The sequence below is a fragment of the Eschrichtius robustus genome, chromosome X (genome assembly GCF_028021215.1).
Source record: "Eschrichtius robustus isolate mEscRob2 chromosome X, mEscRob2.pri, whole genome shotgun sequence".
NCBI lineage: Eukaryota > Metazoa > Chordata > Mammalia > Artiodactyla > Eschrichtiidae > Eschrichtius > Eschrichtius robustus.
Window position 1 is genome coordinate 21,605,443 of NC_090845.1, and position 19,803 is coordinate 21,625,245.

Sequence of the window (19,803 nt, forward strand, 5' to 3'; positions counted from 1 at the left end):
CGCTGTAGCTGTACTGAGTCTGTAGAGTAGACTGTTTCACGCAATGGATGCACGTACTCTTTTTTACCTTCCTAAAATCTGAAAACCTTTCAATTCTGAAAGCCGTCTAGCCCTGTGGATTTCCAGAAGAGACGTGCACCTGACTGCCTCTCACCACCTGGCAGCTGCCAGACCGCTGTCACTTCCCCAACCCTCCCTCTTCACCCTACTCCCACCCCCAGCCCCCCCCTCCATGCTGCTGATGTGCTGCTCCTCATGTGCTCTGGATGTGGAAGTTTAAGCATGTCAACTTTCAATACCCCTAAAAACTCAAGAGAATTTTTCAAAATCCTGAGGTCATACTGCTATTTCCAGTTCCAGTTCAACACCACAGGGTTCTCGCTTCTTCCCCATTCCCTAACTTCCTTCTCCGCCATCATTTCTTTTGTGCTTTTTTAAAAAAAATGTCCTTTCTATTTAACCAGGATACAAGGTATTTCTCCTGGTATGTGCAAACGTACATGCACATTTTAACTTAGATAATAGGTCCTTCATTTTATAATGAGGTTCATTCTGGGTTTTGAAATATCAACATTTTTAGTGCACTTAAAATGATCCATCCATAAAAATTATATACAGAACATTTTAGGAATTTTTATATATATATATATATATATATATATATATATAAAATCTAAAGCAAAGCAGCCTGAATCATCTTAAGTGTTAATCATCTAAGGCCAAATGAATGTGTATGGAGTAAGTGTTGGAAGGTCATTGCTGAGATATTACACTCCTCTTCCTTTTTTGGAGTATTTCCCTTAGGAGAAAAGGCAAAGGCAGAATTATTGATTAAAGATTTATTGGAGGCCTTCAATATACTACTCACTTAGAATGAGGTAACTGAGGGATGGGTTAAGAATGTAATCTTTTATTCTGACTTTTTTGGAAATGGAGAAGGGGGGGCAGGGGGCAGTGGAGGGAAGAGGTTCTGCAGATGACTCTCAAAAGTGGGTTCTATGGGACTTCACTGGCGGCCCAGTGGTTAAGACTCCGCGCTTCCAGTGCAGGGGAGGCGCGTGTTCAATCCCTGGTCAGGGAACTATGATCCCACATGCCGCACGGCTTGGCCAAAAAAAAAAAAAAAACAGTGGGTTCTTTTATTTCCAGTCTTATTCCATGAGAACAGGAAAGAATTTGGCTGGAAGTGTTAGAATGGATTTACTTCTGAATCTCTATTGCTGCCTTCATCACATTTGCAAGAAAGAGGAGAGTTTGGAGGAGAAGATCTTTCGATGAGCCCTGCTTCCCTCTCTCTAGGCCTGGCCCCGAGGTTGCCTATTTCCCAGCGGCCTCCAGGGAATATGGGGCATCAGGCAGGCCTCTCCGAATGTGAGAGAGTCGGGACAGACCCATCAGTATCACAGAGGACAGAAGAAGAACTAATGATCGCCGAACACTTGCTCTGTGTTGGGCTCCATACATGTTGTCACATGTAGTCTTTACAAAAACTGACGTTTGTTTCATCCCCATTTTACAAATGAAGGCAGCTGAGCCTCAGAAGTTAAGAAGCTTACCAAGGGTAAATGGAGAAGTTGAGGCTGAAGCACATTTCTGTCTCCAAAGCTCATGTCTTTTCTATCACATCCTCTATCCCCCAACTATCTCTGGGTTTACAGCAAGGTTGGGGTTTGGGGGCAAGACCAGTCATGGAACTGCTCTGGTCACGTGGCAGCCGGGGAAAGGGCTCGGGTTCCTCTTTCAGGTGGCCTGGTACCTTTTCTCTCACTGTGCCCTAGTCGCGTACATTGTGTGCACAGCCAGCCCAAGGCAATCAACAGAAGACTCCCTCCCTGACCTCTGTCTTCCTAGTCAACACTGTATCTCCGTCCTGTTGGACGTGCTGTAGTCCATCACTCCATTTCTGAGGGCACCTGTGAGCTGGCTTCTCGGGCACCTCCCGAGTCCTGTGTCTCGGTCAGAGCTGGGGTCTGTGGCTGCTTCCTGGTCCCTGAAGAAACACATTTGAAGAAAATCTTAGGAAGCAGTCGGCCCGCAGTAGGTGAATAGTTGTGGAATGAATGGGTCTGTTGCCTTCTGGAAACCCCCATGAACAGGAGTGGATTTACATGTTCTCCTACTTTTGTACTTGGCAGTTTTCCCACAGCGTTTATTTGAAAACAAATTCAGATTATGTCCCAGGTTACTTTTATACCGCCACTGGTAACACTAGGGATGTATTTGTGCTGAGGGAAAAACACTGCTTTCAACGTTGCCTCTTGGAATAAATGTTCTTTTTCTATTCTAATTAAATTATTTTCTTAAACTTGCTATTTCAGAGGATAAAGATTTAACTAGAGACTGCAAGATTACTTAATTTTCTCTTCCCGACCAGTCACTGGGCTACCATGAGAACATTTTATTATTCCATCTGTTAGATTATAAAATCATGGAACATTTTTCATCTCTTAATAGGGAGAGATAATGCATGTGAGAAAACTTCATATATGTTCCTACGAAAGGAGCTTCCTGTGCGCCTGGCTAACACAATGAGAGAAGTTAACCTTCTGCCAGATAACTTGCTTAACCGCCCTTCGGTGGGATTGGTTCAGAGTTGGTAAGTAAATAATGTGGCTTCAGATGGGTCTACCCAGAATGCACTGAACATTTGGCATTGGGACCATTCTCCCTAAAAGTACACGTACTGCTTCTGTGGGAATGAGTCATTCAGGATAGCCGGGTTTCCCAGGTAATTAAAGTTGGGGTTTTTTTATTTTAACTGACAGTGTATAATTGTCCTAAGGAAAAAACTTTTCAACTGTACTAGACACTTTCTTGACTTTTCAAATTTTTTCTGGTTATAAATGTGATTTTTCATTGAAGAAAATGGGAAAGTACAGAAAAATATAAAAGAATAGCAATGCAGTGTCCCATGTGAGCAGGTCTGCAATTCTTTGGATAGGGGGATGTTGCTTCTTTGATCCAGTCTCTGCCGTGTTTTTTCTGTTTTCCTTTTAAAGAAGTTTTTAGAAGACAGTACTTATTTTAGGGCAAATTAAGTCATTTAAAGGGGAACTTCCTGTGTGAAAAATATGAGCTACCTGCTGTGCCTCATCTCCCCCATGAAAAGTCTGAAGTATCTTCACAGAGTATGTTAGCATTCAGTCAGGTGTAGCTCTGATGCTTAAAGCACGTGCTGTCTAATTAAGGAAGTTGAATTTGTGACTAAACTGCCCACTCAGTAGGCAGAGTGGGATGGGTGAGTGGTAGGAGGGAAGAGCAGGTGGTGTATTTTTAGAAAGGGATTTGCATAGATTTGAGAAACGCTTGCTTGTTTCCTCTGTATTCTACAAGCAAAGAAGAAGTCCCCGTGGAGAAAGCTGGAGGGGTTCAGGATGCCAGATGCACAAAGTGCTCTCAAGCCAGCACCGAGGAGGTGCCATGGGGGCCTGGGGGAGGGAGGTGCCGACTGTGGTCTGCGCTGCCCCTTGGTGGGGGGGTGGAACTGACAGGGACAGGGAGAGCACTTTAGGGGACGGGAATGATGTGGACAGATATGGGGAGAGTGGAGCCATGAATTAGCTGGCATCTAGAGTATTAACGGAGGCTGGGCTACTGAAAGAAGATAGCCATTCAACAGTCATTCCTCAGTAATACCGATTATAATAAATTCTTAGGGTTGAGAATGAATCATCTGAGAAACACTCTATTGGGTGGTCCATCCTTGTCCCAGACAAGCAGCAGCCCCTCACTGAGGCAGGCGCAGGGGCCCCAGGACCCCAGAAAGCTCAAAGAGGTGGCGACCATGGCTTCCATCTCAAGGTCACTTGGATTCTACCGTAAACTCATAGCTTGTTTCAGGAACAGCAAGTACTTGTTTGCATGAGACTTCTTTATTGCTCCAAGACCATGATTAGAGATTTTCCAGCAGAAAGTATATAAGCACTCTTGGGGCTAGCTACTGTGCTGGGAATTCTAGGTAAGCTAGCTGACTTTCAAGTCCCCAGTCATGGTGGCAGTGACAGTCAAACATTTACTGTCACTTATGTAAAAGTCACTTCAGGGGCTTCAAAGTGAATTGCTGGCAAATTGCTGACTGAGATTACTGAGTCAGCTCTTTTTTTTTTTTTTTTTTTTTTGGGTCTCCTTACTATTTCTCTTCCATAGCCATTGCAAACATGTGCATGTTACTTCTTCCCTTTCTTTTTTAAACATTCAATTTTGAAATGTGTATTTAACAGAAGGGTTTGCAAGACTAGTAGCAAGAATTCCCATATCCTTGCACCCAGATTCACTAATTGTTAACATTTGGCAACATTTGTTCTATCATTCTCATTCATATTCTCTCTCCCTCTCTCAATATATATATATATGTATGATACACACATAAAATACATTATTTTTTTCTGAACCATTTGGATTAATGGTACACATCATGCCCCTTTACCCCTAAATACTTTAGTGTGTATCTCCTTAGAACAACTCTTAGAAAACCACAGTTTGATTATCCAATTTGGGAAATTTAACATTGATACAGTAATATTATCTAATATGTGGACCCTTCTGTCTTTCATCAGTTGTCCTAATAGTGCTTTTCTTTTTAAGCAATCCCCACCCCCACCCCTGATTTATGAGTCCAGTTCAGGATCATGCATTGCGTTTACTTGCCATTTCCTTTTCCTCTTGAAAACAGATCTTAAGTATAACAGGCCATGAAGCCCATCTCAGTCAGAGTGTGTTCTCCTTGCTTTCTTGACTTCCAGGCTAGGAAACTCAGCATAATCTTTGACTCCTTTCCATTTATGACTTTGCTCTTTAAATGAACTATCCCCTTCCAGAAGGATGGGATGCCTGCCTGAAATTCTGCTGACGTGTGGCAGGGCAGAGGGCATCACTGTGGATGGCTGACTGTGGCCTCTCAGGGTGGTTTAACCTAATGATTTTAACAATGTCTAATTCATAGCCTTATATGCCCAGAAACTTTAAAAAAAAATATACCCAGTAATGAACATACTTTAGTATCATGCGTTGTCACAAAGTTCAGGTGAGGCTGATTAATAAAACGTCCTTCCTGTTTATGTATTTATAAGCTTAACAGTCATTTTTAGTTACTGGTGTGCCCTCTTCCTCTATCCAAAGTGGGATAGTAGGATTAGTAGTCATTAATTATTAGAAATACTTAGAATAAGGGATAATTTTTTCAGGACATGTTAAGACCCAAAGCAGAGCTCATACACCTCTAAGTAATTGGAATCTCTGAATCCCCACCAGATCCGGCAGGTCCAGTCTGGGTGTAGCTGCTGCTGTAATGTGCCTCTCTAAGTCCCATTTTTCCTCTGTTCTCCATATCTTTGTTGGACATATTATTTCTTATACTGGCCCTGACTGAGATATGTCGGTATTCTTAATCCAGAAGCTGTTTCTGAGGGCCTAAGAGGCATTCTTTCTCCTTCATTACATGTTGATGAAATTAGGTTAACTCTGAGAAGGAACCTTCTTTATTTCTAGTTCTAGGTTCTTTTTTTTTTTTTTTTCCTTTTCCTGCTGTGCCATGCAGCTTGCAAGATCTTAGTTCCCCAACCAGGGATTGAACCCAGGCCCATGGCAGTGAAAGCACCGAGTCCTAACCACTGGACCGCCAGGCAACTCCCCTAGTTCTAAGTTCTTAGCATGCACTTCAGGGTCACACACGTGCTTCTTAAATTTTCTGTGCACTTTTTTTGGTAATCAAACTATAGACTTGGTGTATCAGTTAGGACATGTGTGTTAGCAAGTAGCAGAAAATCCAACTAAACCTGGCTTAAGCAATAAATTGTAACTATAAGATCCAGCCATAGGATGAGGTTTTCGTGTTGGTTTGATTCAGAGATTCACGAGATTATCAAGGCCCTACTTTCCATGGGGTCGGCTTCATTTTCTGGCTGGATTTTCTCCTGGTGACAGAATAGCTGCAGCAGTTCCAGGCTTTACATCCATGGACCACATTGTCCAAAAGCAGAGCAAGTTAATTTCTCTCCCAAAGACCGCCAGCAAGTCTGCTCTCTTATTTTACTGGCCTGAATCAAGGCAGTGATGTCCATTCCTGAGCCAATCCCTGTGTCCAGGGAAATGCGACTCAGTGACAGGCTTAGGCCAGAACTATCGGACTAATTAGGAATTAGTGACAAGAGAAATAGGATTACCAAGAGAAAAACCGGGCCACCCAGGAGCTTTGCATGGTATCAGCTTCCCCGGAAGCACTTGGGCTACATGGCGGGTGGCGGGGATTGGATGGATACCTGGGTGGAAATTTAGTGTACTCCTAAGGAAAAGGGAAAGGAGGATGGATGTAGGGTAGGCAACTAACATAGTATCTCTTTGTTTTCAGGTATATGCAGAGTTTTCTTGAACTTCTAGAATATGAAAATAAGAGCCCTGAAGATCCACACGTCTTGGATAAGTAAGTATGGTACCAAACTTAACTGAAAAAGTCAAAATATCTAGGTTAAAAAATGTTTTGGTAAATGGAACTCATGTCATTAAGAACCAAGAAGTACAGCTTGGCCGAAAGCATTAGGTTTCTTAATGGGTAACAACTCAACGTTGCAGTTTTTTAAAATTTGAGTTAAGAATTTAACATAGTACCAAGGGAATAATGACCCTTCCAATTACGCTTCATGATCTAATTCTTAATACTTGTCTTCTGGTGAACTGGTGCTGGGCACTCACTGTAAATATTGCAGTAAATGTTCCACCTAGTGGTAGTTTTAAGAACGCACTGGCCTCTGTGTATACATGAGTTTATGTACTTAGTCCTTTACAATTTGTTTTTAAATTTTCAATGCGATACTACATTTGAGCTCAGAGAATCAATAATGCTTTTATTTTGGAGCAGCATAAAAGAGTGTGCTATTAACATAACAGCTATTCTGAATTCTGTTGCTGCTGTTAGGCACGAAGGCTGCTAAATTCTCATGCTGATGGAAAATATTTCTGGTTTTTCTTTTTCATTTAACCAGGAAACGCTGACCCTAGCTCTGAGAGTGATTTTTTCACCCCCAAGAGAAATTGTGTCCCCTTCACATTACTTTCCTCCTCTTTCACGTACCCATCAGTGAATGCATATGGCAGGCCTGTTGTGCTGAGGAATTTCTTTCTAAGTAGAAACCTGACCCACATCATCGTGACACCAAATGCCTTACATGTAGGTGTTCCATAAAAAGAACGAAGAAGCACCGCGTTACATAAGAGACCTTAGCTGGAGGCATTTAACCCAGCTCTCTCAATTCACAGATAAGAAAACTGAGGTCCAAGATGTGAGGTGACTTCCCCAAGATTGTAACATTAGTTAGGAGCAGAGCTGGATCTGTAAATCATGTTTCCTCTTCCTTGGTACATTGCTCTTTGCAATGCGCCATACTGCCAGAACTGCTGGTCTGAGTCATGAGTAGCTAGCTGAAATGTAGTTACAAATTAAAATACAAAGGGAAAAAAGTCCTGACCTGTTTTATACTTTGCTAGGTGTTTTGCTAATGGGTCTCTGAAATGTGGAAGGGGAGGCATTGTTTAGAGCCCCCAGCTGTAATGTTTTCCTTGTTGTAAGGCCTTGCTGTCGTTTAAGTTATCAAAGTTAAATGAACTCAGAAGTTTGGTTTCTCAAAAGTCATTAGCTAGTTACAGTTTGGCTGATATCCTCCAAATTAGGACTGACCTCTATAGCTTCAAATTTTGGGATATAGATTTGTGGAAGTTTATGATATTAAATTTCTGCCGTGTGTTTCCTGGAGTCCTGTCTCAGTTTCTGGAACAGGTTATCAGTCAGATGCGATTTATGGACGCGAGCCTGCTTTGGAAACTGCCAAGTGCTGGATCCAGTGTGTACGAGATTGTAATGATAATAGCTCTCGCTCAGTGACGTTTAGTAACTTGTCCAGGTTGCCATGAAGCTAGTTAAGAGACTTGGGATTGTAGAAGCCTGATGTTTGCGATGAAGGAAGGAATGGGGAGTTCTGCTCATCGTAGCAGCCTTTTCTTATCAGTGAGAGGTTATATAGCAGTCATGGGCAGGGAAACCATTTCAGTAAAGTGAAAGTAGCTTAGAGGACAAGGATGTTTGTCATAATGATAAAGTTTAGAAGAGCCCCAGAAGATTGGGGAAGTAGTCTGAGAATTGAACCGTTGAAGCAAGTCTCCTCCCCTCAGATAAGTTGAGGCACTTTTCTACTGTAATGAATTGTTTCAGTTTAGTAATATTTAATTTATGAATACGATGGGAAGAGCATTATGTAAAGGATAAATAGTCCATTAGAAAATTTCTTGTGAATAATTATGACCTTCTAATTTCTGAGTTGATTTATTCATCTTTGCTGTCTTTGCACATATGTATTTGTTACAGAAATATTTCATCATTGAGAAAATAAGACTATTTGGGTAAATAAGGTCACTCCAAATTTCCTTTACTGGGGGACAACCACTGTTAACATTTTCCTTCCATTTACACTTTTAACTAGGCATATATATTTCTATATGTGTAGAATGTTGTGTGTGTGTGTGTGTGTTTTACAAAAATAACAGTGTCAGCATTATAGATCTACACCATTATTAGCAGTTTCATAGTGGTCCATCTGCAGATAACTCATGTGATTTGACCTCCTGTCATTGGGTTTTAGAATAGTCCGTGGTTTTCTTGCTACTATAAGCAGTGCTCTAAAGAACAGCCCTTAAATACAGCTGTTGGCCTTGTCCAGTTATTTTCCTAGAATCAATTCCTGGGAGTGGAATGACTTTCTTTGGCTTTTGATATAGGCTGCTCAATTGCCCCTAGAAATGCATCAGTTATGCTCCCACACTCTGGCTGACAGTGGTTATTCTTTGCCAGTCTGTAAGCGGAGAATAGTGTTGCATTGTTTTAATTTGCTTTTCTTTTATTATTTTGAAGGTGAAGTTGTTGGTGTTTGCGTTTCCTCTGGTACATTTTCTATTGATACCAGGCCCCTTGCCTAGTTTTCTGTTAGGGTGGTCATCTTTTCCTTCACTGAGAATAGTAACTCTTGTGAATATATTTTTCCCAGCTTTCACTTTTTTTGGACTTTATAATGTGTGTCCCTATAAAATTGCTGAAATCCTGCATAGTCCTATTATTTGTTTCATCATGGTTTCTGCCTTTGGTATAATGAACAGCCTCCCTTTACTCCAAGGTTATATACTTATTCAGCTGATTTTCTTTGTCCTTTTCTACAGTTTCACCCTTTTACATTTAAGTTTTTTAACCCATTTTTGGGCTTAAAGCTTAAAATTGAGGTGTGACTTAAATTGTTAGCCAGCTGTCCCAACTAATTTGTTTTCCTACTGACTTGTCACTTTATCGATACGCTGAATTTTTACACACACATACTCATTCACCCTTGATCCTGGTTCCAAGCTTTTTATTTGGTTCCATTGACTTGTCTTTCTGTTCTTAGTTACCATTCTCAATATATTTTTCCCTCTGCACCCTTACAGTAATATACTGGAATTCTTGAATAGGTTTATCTTAATCACCTTTGTTCTATCTACATTTCGTCACCGTATTTTACTGCTGTGAGAAATACGTTTCAAAATTTTATTCTTAAAAAGTTTGACATTATTTCTTCATGGAAGCTATTTCTTTAAGGCTCCATAATAAATCGTTGGAGATTTTTGGGATTGTCTTCATGTTGTCAGAAGAAATATTAATATATTCTGCAATTATGTGTTCAGCAAACATTTATAGAATTTGTTTTATTAGTAATCACTTATCCAGAAAGTCAGTGGATTCCTAAAAAGGTATTTGAGCATTTTTTTCTTTACTAGAACCTTCTACTTTTTGTATCTCTGAAGGAAGACTTTCTGTAGAAAGTTTCAAGCAAAAACTGAGTAATACTTTAGTTTCTCATGAGTACTTCCTTGTAGCCTATGATGATAATAATGTCTCTGCCTTATAAAAATACCAACAGGTAAATAGTCCTGAGATAGACCTGGGAAGTTTATACATTAGCCCATGAGATTTTGACCATTTTGACCATTTTTTTGTTTCCTTCCCACACAGCTTTCTACAAGTTCTAATTAAAGTCAGAAATAGACACAATGATGTGGTTCCTACAATGGCCCAAGGAGTGATCGAGTACAAGGAGAAGTTTGGGTTTGATCCGTTCATTAGCAGTAACATCCAGTATTTTCTGGACCGGTTTTATACCAACCGCATCTCTTTCCGCATGCTTATTAACCAGCACAGTAAGTTGGGTTTTCTTGGTCCAGTTTTGAAAAGATAACCAGAGTGATTTCTCCAAAATGTTTTCCTGTTGCTTCATTTTTAATTTACTGATCTGCATTTTTGTCTAGAAATTTCATTTCTAGTTCAGTTTTTCCTAAGTGAGTCCTATCTATGAAAAAGCTTATCATTAGAACTCTCTGTTAAAAGAAATCCTTGAAAGGCTTTTGGGTGCTCATATTCAAGACAGGACCACTGCCTGCCTTTTAAGCCTCTGCTGTTACATTCCTGGTGGGGGTGAGGGACCGGCTTTAATGGCAGCCTGGTGTTCATCTCTGAATACTTTTCAGTGTCTCTAGGGTCTGTTCTAGTCTTCATTCAGGATGTCACATGTTTTCCTTTTTGGTTTTAAAAACATTGATATTAAGAATATTGAACTGACAAGTTGGCAATATGAGCAATAGATCTTTTATTTCACAGTGATCACTGAAATCAGATTAAGTGGGATTGTCAAACCCTAATCTTGTATTGAGAGTTTTAGTCTCCTCTCTAGGCTGATAAGCAGATAAGAAAAAAAAAACAACTAAAATTCTCTCCACAAAAACTTTTAAACTGATTTTCAGCGTGTTTCTTTGTCCGATTTCCTAATTCTTATGAAAAAGCATCCAGGTGTCTAGAGTCTAATTCACCCTCTTTGTTGAGTCAGAAAACGGACAGAGCATCTTCATTTTACTAATGTGTTTTATTTGGATAAACAAATGTTATGCAGCTATTAAATGTGGGTTTGTTCTAAATGTGTGTCTGTTTAAAATGTAAACGTTTGACAGTTTACAGGAAATTTATAGGGAAAAAAAAAGAACCCAAATACTATTTAAACTACTTAGATAACTACAGTTTCTTTCTGACCTACATATGTGTGTCTACATATATACGTACATGTTTTTCGATCATTGATTAAGTTTGCACACCTCTTGGTTTTCTTCCACTTAATTAGTTGGCACTTTACGTATTGGCCTAATGCCCATATTTGTCCTTTTTCATAAAATTAAAATCTCTACCTATTTTATTTAAACATTCTCCTTTTGTGAAGTCTAAGTTATTCCCAATTTTTGTTTGATTTAAAAATAGCTACACATATAAACATTTGAATTCAGATTACTTTTTTCTTTGGGGGCTCCTTTTGGTTTTTTTCAGAAGTAAAATTTTGCAAACCTTGTATATTATGAAAGTAGTTAAATGTACTTTTAAAAACGCTTGCACAAATAGCGTTCGTGTGTAGTACGGTGAAAAATAAGCTCCACAATGGAGGCATTTGAAGTGCGCATGGTGAAGACCCTGTGTAAGCCTGGTGTAATGGTGCAGACTGCACCATTGTTGGGGAGAGTGGGTTGGATACCTGGCCCATGTCACTGCTTTAGGACCTGCTAACTGCACCTGGCAGATTTCACAGCACATCCTTCCTCCTCAGTTGTCTGATAGCTGATCACCCACCAATTGAGTGGATTCTGTTGCGCTAAGTCACTGTGGATGCTAAAACGGTTTTCACAATAAGAAAATCTTTTCAAAACTTACAAGCCGCGTATTTCTCTGCCTGACCATCCTAGCCTGCTGTGTTTTTAATCCTCTCCCTTTTCTCTTGTGTTTGTTTAGCACTTCTGTTTGGCGGTGACACCAATCCTGCGCATCCCAAACACATAGGAAGTATTGATCCCACTTGCAACGTGGCTGATGTTGTGAAAGGTAAGGAGGCCAATGTAACGTTAGCGGTTGTGGTTCCAGTAGGATTGTGGTTTCGTTGAGGCAGCTTGGCTGTAGGGTTATGGCGCTGAACTGTTTGCTGGTTCATCAGGCCACTTTGGGCCCAAGCCATTTGATCCAAATATGCCATGTTCTTTCTAGGCGGCTCAGGAAGTGATGCATAATTAGTAATGTTCAAAATCGGAGTTTCTACTTCATTGACTAAGGCTTTTCTTATGGTTCTCGCTAAACAGTAAATATTTGTTAGCTTAAGAGTCTTAAGTTTCAGTTGCCACCACTGTCTGAAAACTTCAGAGAATGCAAACCCCTGTTATAAAGTTCAGCTGAATTCACGTGTTTGTAAAATGTATACGTCTTTCTGACATGCACTCCAGGTTTTAGAATCTACATGGCATTTGGGCTTCACGGGTTCCCTGGCTGTGGAGCTGGCCTCTGTTCCAGCAGCCTCAGGGTAGCACAGAACCCTAGAGCCATATGTTCCTAGTGCCTGGGCACTTGGAATTTGAACAGCAGTCTCCTCATTTTTCATTTAAGATAACTGCTAGCTCCAGAAAGCCTTCCTGGTTGTAAGTGATCCACCAGGTTCCTGGACCTCTTCAGTTTTCTTCGGTGTTAGGGTTATTCTCTGCAGCCTCAGATCCCCAGACTGTCCCCTTTCCTAGATTGTGTCTCCTCCTGTGGCCCTCCTCTCCTCATCTAAACACACACCTTACTAGTCTCAGGACCATAGCTCTCCCCGATCTTCATTGGGATCTCTGTTGCTCTTACTTTTTCTGGATTGTGTAGCTAAGTGAGTAGGAGGCAGACGAGGGCCTTGTCTCCTTGGCAGAGCTCTCAAGCCTGCCTCAAGCAGAGTGACCTTTGCTCTTGGAGCTTGGAGGGCCAAGGAACGGGACCCCATGTGGACAGCCTCCCCAGTGGGGGAACCGACCAGATCTTCAGCCGCTAAAGCTAAGGAAAACCTGTGCTGTTTGGTTACCCTGGGCATCCCACCAGTGGCCTGAGCTCAGGCTGGGCTTGTCAGCCTGCCCTGGCCTCTGTTTAGTTAGAAAATATTTACTCACATTACTTCAGTTATAAGTGAATAGGCTCAGCTTCAGCACCCTAAGAATCCTGTATGTAGGTTTCTCTCTCACAAGGTAACCCTCTGTAGGCCCCCAGCAGGGGAAGGAAGCAGGATTGGTCTTATCACCACTTGTATGTTCATCTGGGCCTAGCCCAGTGGCTTTTATGATTCAGAAAACCTGGTTCAGATAGTTGACTGCCCTTAGGAAAAAAGGCACACATTCATAAAGCAAAAGTGCATTATAATATATTGCATGTGTGCCTTTTCTCTTGAACTGCAAGCAATTTGAAGTCAGGGTGTTTGTCTTATACTTGTTTTGTGACTCACATAGAACTTAGTATATGCCTGTGTAGATGGTCAATAAATATTCCTTGGCTTGAGAAATGTTCAACTTTTCGGTAATTTACTTTAACAAAAAGCTTTATTGTGGTACAATTCACGTGCCATACAATTCACCCATTTAAAGTGTACAATTCAGGGGTTTCTAGTTTATTTACAGAGTTGTGCAACCATCACCATAATCCAATTTTAGAACTTTTTCATCACCCCCCAGAAAACCCCATAGCCATTAGCAGTCACTCCCCACTACCCCTCTCCCCAGCCCTAGGCAACCACTAATCTATTGGGTTGGCCAAAAAGTGTCTTCCGTTTTTAAGTAAAAATAAAAGACGCATTTTTCGTTTTCACCAAGACCTTTATTGAACCACGTCTTCACCCTTTTGTTCCACTACCTTCTGCCATTTTTCAGGCAACTTCATAATTCCATCTTCCCAAAACTTTTTATCTTTTTGAGCAAAGAACTGTTCTAGGTGCGTTTTACAGTCTTCCAGGGAATTGAAATTTTTTCCATTAAGAGAATTTTGTAAAGACCGAAATAAATGGAAATCTGAAGGTGCAGTGTCTGGTGAATATGGCAGATGAATCGGATATTCCCAGCCAAGCTGTAATAGTTTTTGCTTGGTCATCAAAGAAACATGCGGTCTTGCGTCATCCTAATGGAAGATTATGCGTTTTCTGTTGACTAACTCTGGACGCTTTTCGAGTCGAGTGCTGCTTTCAGTTGGTCTAATTGGGAGCAGTACTTGTTGGAATTAATTGTTTGGTTTTCCAGGAGGAGTTCATAATAGAGGACTCCCTTCCAATCCCACCATATAGACAACATCACCTTCTTGGCAAGAAGACTGGCCTTTGGTGTGGTGGATGGTGGTTCATTTCGCTTGCCCCACGATCTCTTCTATTCCACACTGTAGCACAGTATCCACTTTTCGTCACCAGTCACAATTTGTTTTAAAAACGGAACATTTTCATTACATTTAAGTAGAGAATCGCATGCCAAAATACTGTCGAGGAGGTTTTTTTCACTTATGTGGAACCCAAACATCAAAGCGATTCACATAACCAAGCTGGTGCAAATGATTTTCAACACTTGATCTGGATATTTTGAGTATGTCGCTGTGTCACATGTGGTATAACGTTCATTGTTCTCAATTAACGTCTCGATTTGATCGCTGTCAACTTCAACTGGTCTACCCGACCGTGGAGCATCTTCCAGCGAGAAATCTCCAGCACGAAACTTCGCAAACCATTTTTGACACGTTCGATCAGTCACAGCACCTTCTTCATATACTGCACAAATCTTTTTTTGCGTTTCAGTTGCCTTTTTACCTTTCTGGAAATAATAGAACATAATAGGCCAAAAATGTTGCTTTTTTTCTTCCATCTTCAATATTAAAATGGCTACACAAAAATTCACCAATTTTGATGTCTTTTTTTAAATGCACACTGATGTGACAGCTGTCACATACAATCTAACAAAATTGTTTCGAATGAAGTTAAAGACAATTAAGTGCTACTACTAGAGCCATCTTACGGAAAAAACTAAACAAACCTTTTGGCCAACCCAGTACTTGCTGTCTCTATAGATACTCCTATTCTGGACCTTTCATATAAATGAAATCATACAGTATGTGGTCTTTTGTGATTGGTTTCTTTCACTTAGCACAATGTTTTCAAGTGTCATCCATGTTGTAGCATAAATCGTTACTTTGTTTCTTTTTATGACCAAATAATATTCCATTGTATGGATAGACTGCATTTAGTTTTATCTATTCATCAGCTGATAGACATTTAGGTTAGCTAGGTGACCTTGGACATGTTACACAACCTCTTTGGGCCTCAGTTTCTTCATCAATAAAATGGTGCTCTTGGCAATTCAGCTATATCCTAGGGTTAAGTGAGTTAATATATGTAGAGCTCCAGAAGCAGCACTAGCACCCAGGAAGGGCTGTAGGTAGACAAGTTCATGAGCATCCTTGGGCATCATGTGAGTCATTTGCCTTCTCATTTATACCATTGATTATATAATAAGTTGGTGCCTTTGCTTTTGTTTCTGGCATAAATTATAAAATATTTTAAAACATTTAGGACATTTATAAGGCAATTGAATATTTGATGAAATATTTCAAGAAATATTGTTAATTTTTTTAGGTATGATATTGGTATTGTGGTTATTTTAAGGTGTCCTAGCTTCGAGAGAGGTATTTTGAAATATCACACATGGTATGAAATGCCTTGTGGGATTTGCTTCGAAATTACGAAGAGGTAGGGCAGTGAAAAGGATCAGGCTGTGTTGAGAAGTGTTGAGGCTGGTGACGAGTGCACGAGGATTCTCTGCACTGTGCTCTGCACTTCCGTCAACGTTTGCAATTCTTCATAATAAAGTTGTAAAAACATACTCCCTTTAAAAAAAATGGTTCTGAAGACCCTAGGGGCAGGACAGGAATAAAGTCGCAGACGTAGAGAGAGAATGGACTTGAGGACACGAGGAGGGGGAAGGGTAAGCTGGGACAAAGTGAGAGTGTGGCATGGACATATATACACTACCAAGCGTAAAATAGATAGCTAGTGGGAAGCAGCCGCATAGCACAGGGAGGTCAGTTCAGTGCTTTGTGACCACCTAGAGGGGTGGGATAGGGAGGGCGGGAGGGAGATGCCAGAGAGAGGAGATATGGGGATATATGTATATGTATAGCTGATTCACTTTGTTATAAAGCAGAAACTAACACACCATTGTAAAACAGTTATACTCTAGTAAAGATGTTAAAAAAACATACTTCTTTTTAGCATCTCATTGTTTCTTCACAAAAAGTCTCTCACTAATTTTTTAGAGAGATTTTAACCATGAGTCAGTGTAAGTAGAGAAGTAACGGAGAGTTCTCGGCAGTTGTTAGGGCAGAGGGATGAAGCAGCGCTCAGGTGAATCAGAGGATGAGGCTGGACGCTGGAGGAGAGCAGAAGCCGTTGTTTTGAGCACTTACTGCCTGTGTGGCTCTTACTGGACTTATTACATCCTGCCTGGCCTTGGCATCGTTCTGTACTTCTGTTGGTCTCTCTCATGGGGGTGTAAATTCCTCAAGGGCTGGAATTACCCTCATCCACGCTTGCATCACTCCTCTCAGGGACAGAAGTTTCATACCAAAGAGTAGTGGAAGATTGTGTGCAAAACAGTTGGATCAGTATTTGAAAGAAAGAAACTAGAAGTTTGTGCCTCCTGCTTTTCTTTGGCCTTTTTAGTCGAGGTTTTGACCCTGGGCCAGGTCGCCTCCCACCCTCTCCCTCTTCCCGCGCTCACTCACAGCTTTATCTTCACTCTTTCTCCTGCCCCTTTTGACTTTATACCCAATGAGTCCACCAGTTACCATGAACACATTTTACTCCATCCTCTCATGTAACCATTCCTACCACTCGTCTGGCACAACTTAAAGCCTGGGCTCCTGGCAAAGCTGTATCCCATGATGATCACCCCCCAATGCCCCTCTGCCACGGGGAATGTCACCTCCGCCAGCACACTTCTACCCTCACACTCATGGGGCGAGGGGCAAGGACTGCGCTGCTCCCTGTTCCCCACCACTTCTTTCAAACCGTGTTTTTCATTTCTTAATAGCCTCTTCCCTTAAGACAACAGTGGAGGCTGGTTTTCAGATTCTGCAACTGCATGAACCCGCGAAGCAGCTTCCACATCATCAGCTCTTCTGCCACCTTCATTCCCTTCATAAATCATAAATCCTACCCACAGCACCCTGAGGACGCTTGGCTTGTATATACTTTCTAGAATGCCCTGATGCTTCTTCCACTTGGTGAGGCATATGCTTACTAAGGGTCACTTACTTGTCCTCACACTGTTGGTGTAAGTTATACCACGTGAATATGTATAAATATACATAATTTATTTATACGTTGTGCAAACTGAAGAAATGTGAGTACAAAAAAGAGACTTATTTCCATAAAAATCAAGTCGAATGCTTTGGAAAGACTTGGTGAAGAAGAGATTCTTAAAAGTGTAATGAAATGACTGTGAACAAGATAACTTTTAGGTGACAGAGAAGCACTGAGTAAAAATCCCAGAAGGAATCTGCACTCGGATTGCTTGACAAGTATCTTTAGGTTTATTGCACTTTAAAGAAATAGGAATTGGAATTCATAGATGTGTGTGATATTGTTTATCTAAGAAGTATGATCTAGAACCCCAAGCTGACGCGTCTTTAAAGGAGAGGCATTGGCATTATATGAAAAGATTGGTAGAGGAATAAATTGTGTATTCAAAGGTGTATTTTAAGTTAATGTTTACAATTGTAGTCATTTTATGGTTTCCCACTATGCAACTTTTTTGTCAATCATCCAACTTCTGTTTCCGTTTTGGTCAGTCAAGAGGACTAATACCATATTACCAAATAATAAAAAGTGCTTATTGAAGAAAATTGAGAAAATGTGGGAAAAGAGGGAAGAGACTAAAAATCACCTGTCTTCATAACCCAGCAAGAACATTGTTTTATATTGAATTCATACCAACTTTACAGATAGCAACTGTGAATAATGTTATCTCTTCATATGAAATCCATAGTACTTGTGTATTTCCCCATCTCCAGCGCTAATGCCCATCACACACCACCTTCCTGGATGAATTCAGTGTCTGATCTGCTACACTCATAACCTCTATATTCAAATAGTTTTCCCAGCCAGGTGTATATAATCTTTATTCCTCAATGAGATATTAGTCTTAAATCAGTTACCTTTCCTACCATGGCAAAATTGGCTAGGCACCCTAGCAGGAAGCCTGAAGGTCTCTTTCCTCCCCGTGGACAAAGCAAATTTTAATAGCTTTCTGTTTCATGCCCTGTGGACCCCACTTTTAATTCTCTAAGTGTCTGCATACCCAAGCAGAAGCTCTTTCTGGCTCAAAATAAGACTGAGAAAAAATAAACAAGGCAGACAGCACGAACTATCAGAAGGCCTGGAAGTTCTTCCATGTCTTCTAGCAAAAAGGCACTGGAGTCTCCACCCCCAAATGCCCCAGGGACAATAGTCAGAGAGTCCCAAAGGGCCCACGCCTCCCCAGCTCTTCTTCCCGATACCCCCGAATGCTGTCAAGGAGAGGAAGAGATGCGTGTCAGCTTCCTTCAACTCTCAGTGACGTCTTACCATTCCCTTCCTCTTTTGAAAGTAGTTGGTATTTTTTCACTGGTTTTTCACCTTCTCCTCATACCTTCTGAGATTTTTCAGCTAATCTTCTTTACAGTGTTGTGTTAGTTTCTGCTGTACAACGAAGTGAATCAGCTATATGTATACATATATCCCCTCCCTCTTGGAACTCCCTCCCCCCAGCCTCCCATCCCACCCATCTAGGTCACCACAGAGCACGAAGCTGAGCTCCCTGTGCTATACAGCAGGTTCCCTCTAGCTATCGGTTTTACACATGCTAATGTATATATGTCGACACGTCCCCAGCCATGTCCACACGTCTATTCTCTTCATTTGCATCTCTGTTCCTGCCCTGCGTATAGGTTCATCTGTACCATTTTTCTAGATTCCACATATGCGTTAATACATTGTACAATATTTATTTTTCTCTTTCTGACTTACTTAACTCTGTATGACAGACTCTAGGTCCATCCACATCTCTACAAATGACCCAATTTCATTCCTTTTTATGGCTGAGTAATATTCCGTTGTATATAGGTACCACATCTTCTTTATCCATTCATCTGTCGATGGACATTTAGGTTGCTCCCCTGTCCTGGCTATTGTAAATAGTGCTGCAGTGAACATTGGGTACATGTATCTTTTTGAATTATGGTTTTCTCAGGGTATATGCCCAGTAGTGGGATTGCTGGGTCATATGGTAGGTCTATTTTTAATTTTTTAAGGAACCTCCATACTGTTCTCCCTCTGTCTCTAATATTTTTTTCCCTTTTGTTTTAGGAAACTTGATTTACAGGGTGTAGGGGTTCTGAGTTTTAATGACAGCTCTGCTATTGATTTTCTCAGCTGTGAAGGTCCTGCATGGTTTAAGCATAGTCAGATGTCCAGTCCAAATGACCGGTGTGTGTGTGTGTGTGTGTGTGTGCACGCACGTGCGTGTGCCCGTGCATGCCTGTGCACGCGCACGTGCGTGTTTTATAGCCTTAGGAAGCCTTAATGAACTAACAATGATTCCATACTTAGATCTCTTGAGACAGACTCTAGGAAACTTTTATGTAGAAGGGTAGGGACACTTTTTATTTTTGACTAGACAGTTGTATAAATGTGTAGAAGTGGGGTGCATCTTGCATCATCGTAATTGAATGTGCAGAACACTGAAGCATGCCTCCTTGCTGCTTATTTAGCACATTAATATCTACCTTTGCACATCTGCAAATTATAGCCTCATGGCAGTGAATGCTAGAATTAGTGTTGTAGAGCAGCTCATATTATCCTCTGGGAGGTGCCTTCCATTGTGACCCTTTTCCCTCCTTTC

General features: G+C 41.0%; 1 protein-coding gene across 1 annotated transcript in view; it reads left to right on the forward strand.

Annotated features, from left to right (window-relative positions):
• PDK3 (pyruvate dehydrogenase kinase 3) overlaps positions 1–19,803 on the forward strand; it is a 67,012-nt gene that overhangs the window by 20,606 nt on the left and 26,603 nt on the right. The window contains exons 2-5 of the mRNA XM_068533745.1: positions 2,455–2,596; positions 6,347–6,418; positions 10,025–10,209; positions 11,837–11,926. Coding sequence (XP_068389846.1) covers positions 2,455–2,596; positions 6,347–6,418; positions 10,025–10,209; positions 11,837–11,926 — 489 coding nt within the window. The remainder of the gene's footprint in view (positions 1–2,454; positions 2,597–6,346; positions 6,419–10,024; positions 10,210–11,836; positions 11,927–19,803) is intronic.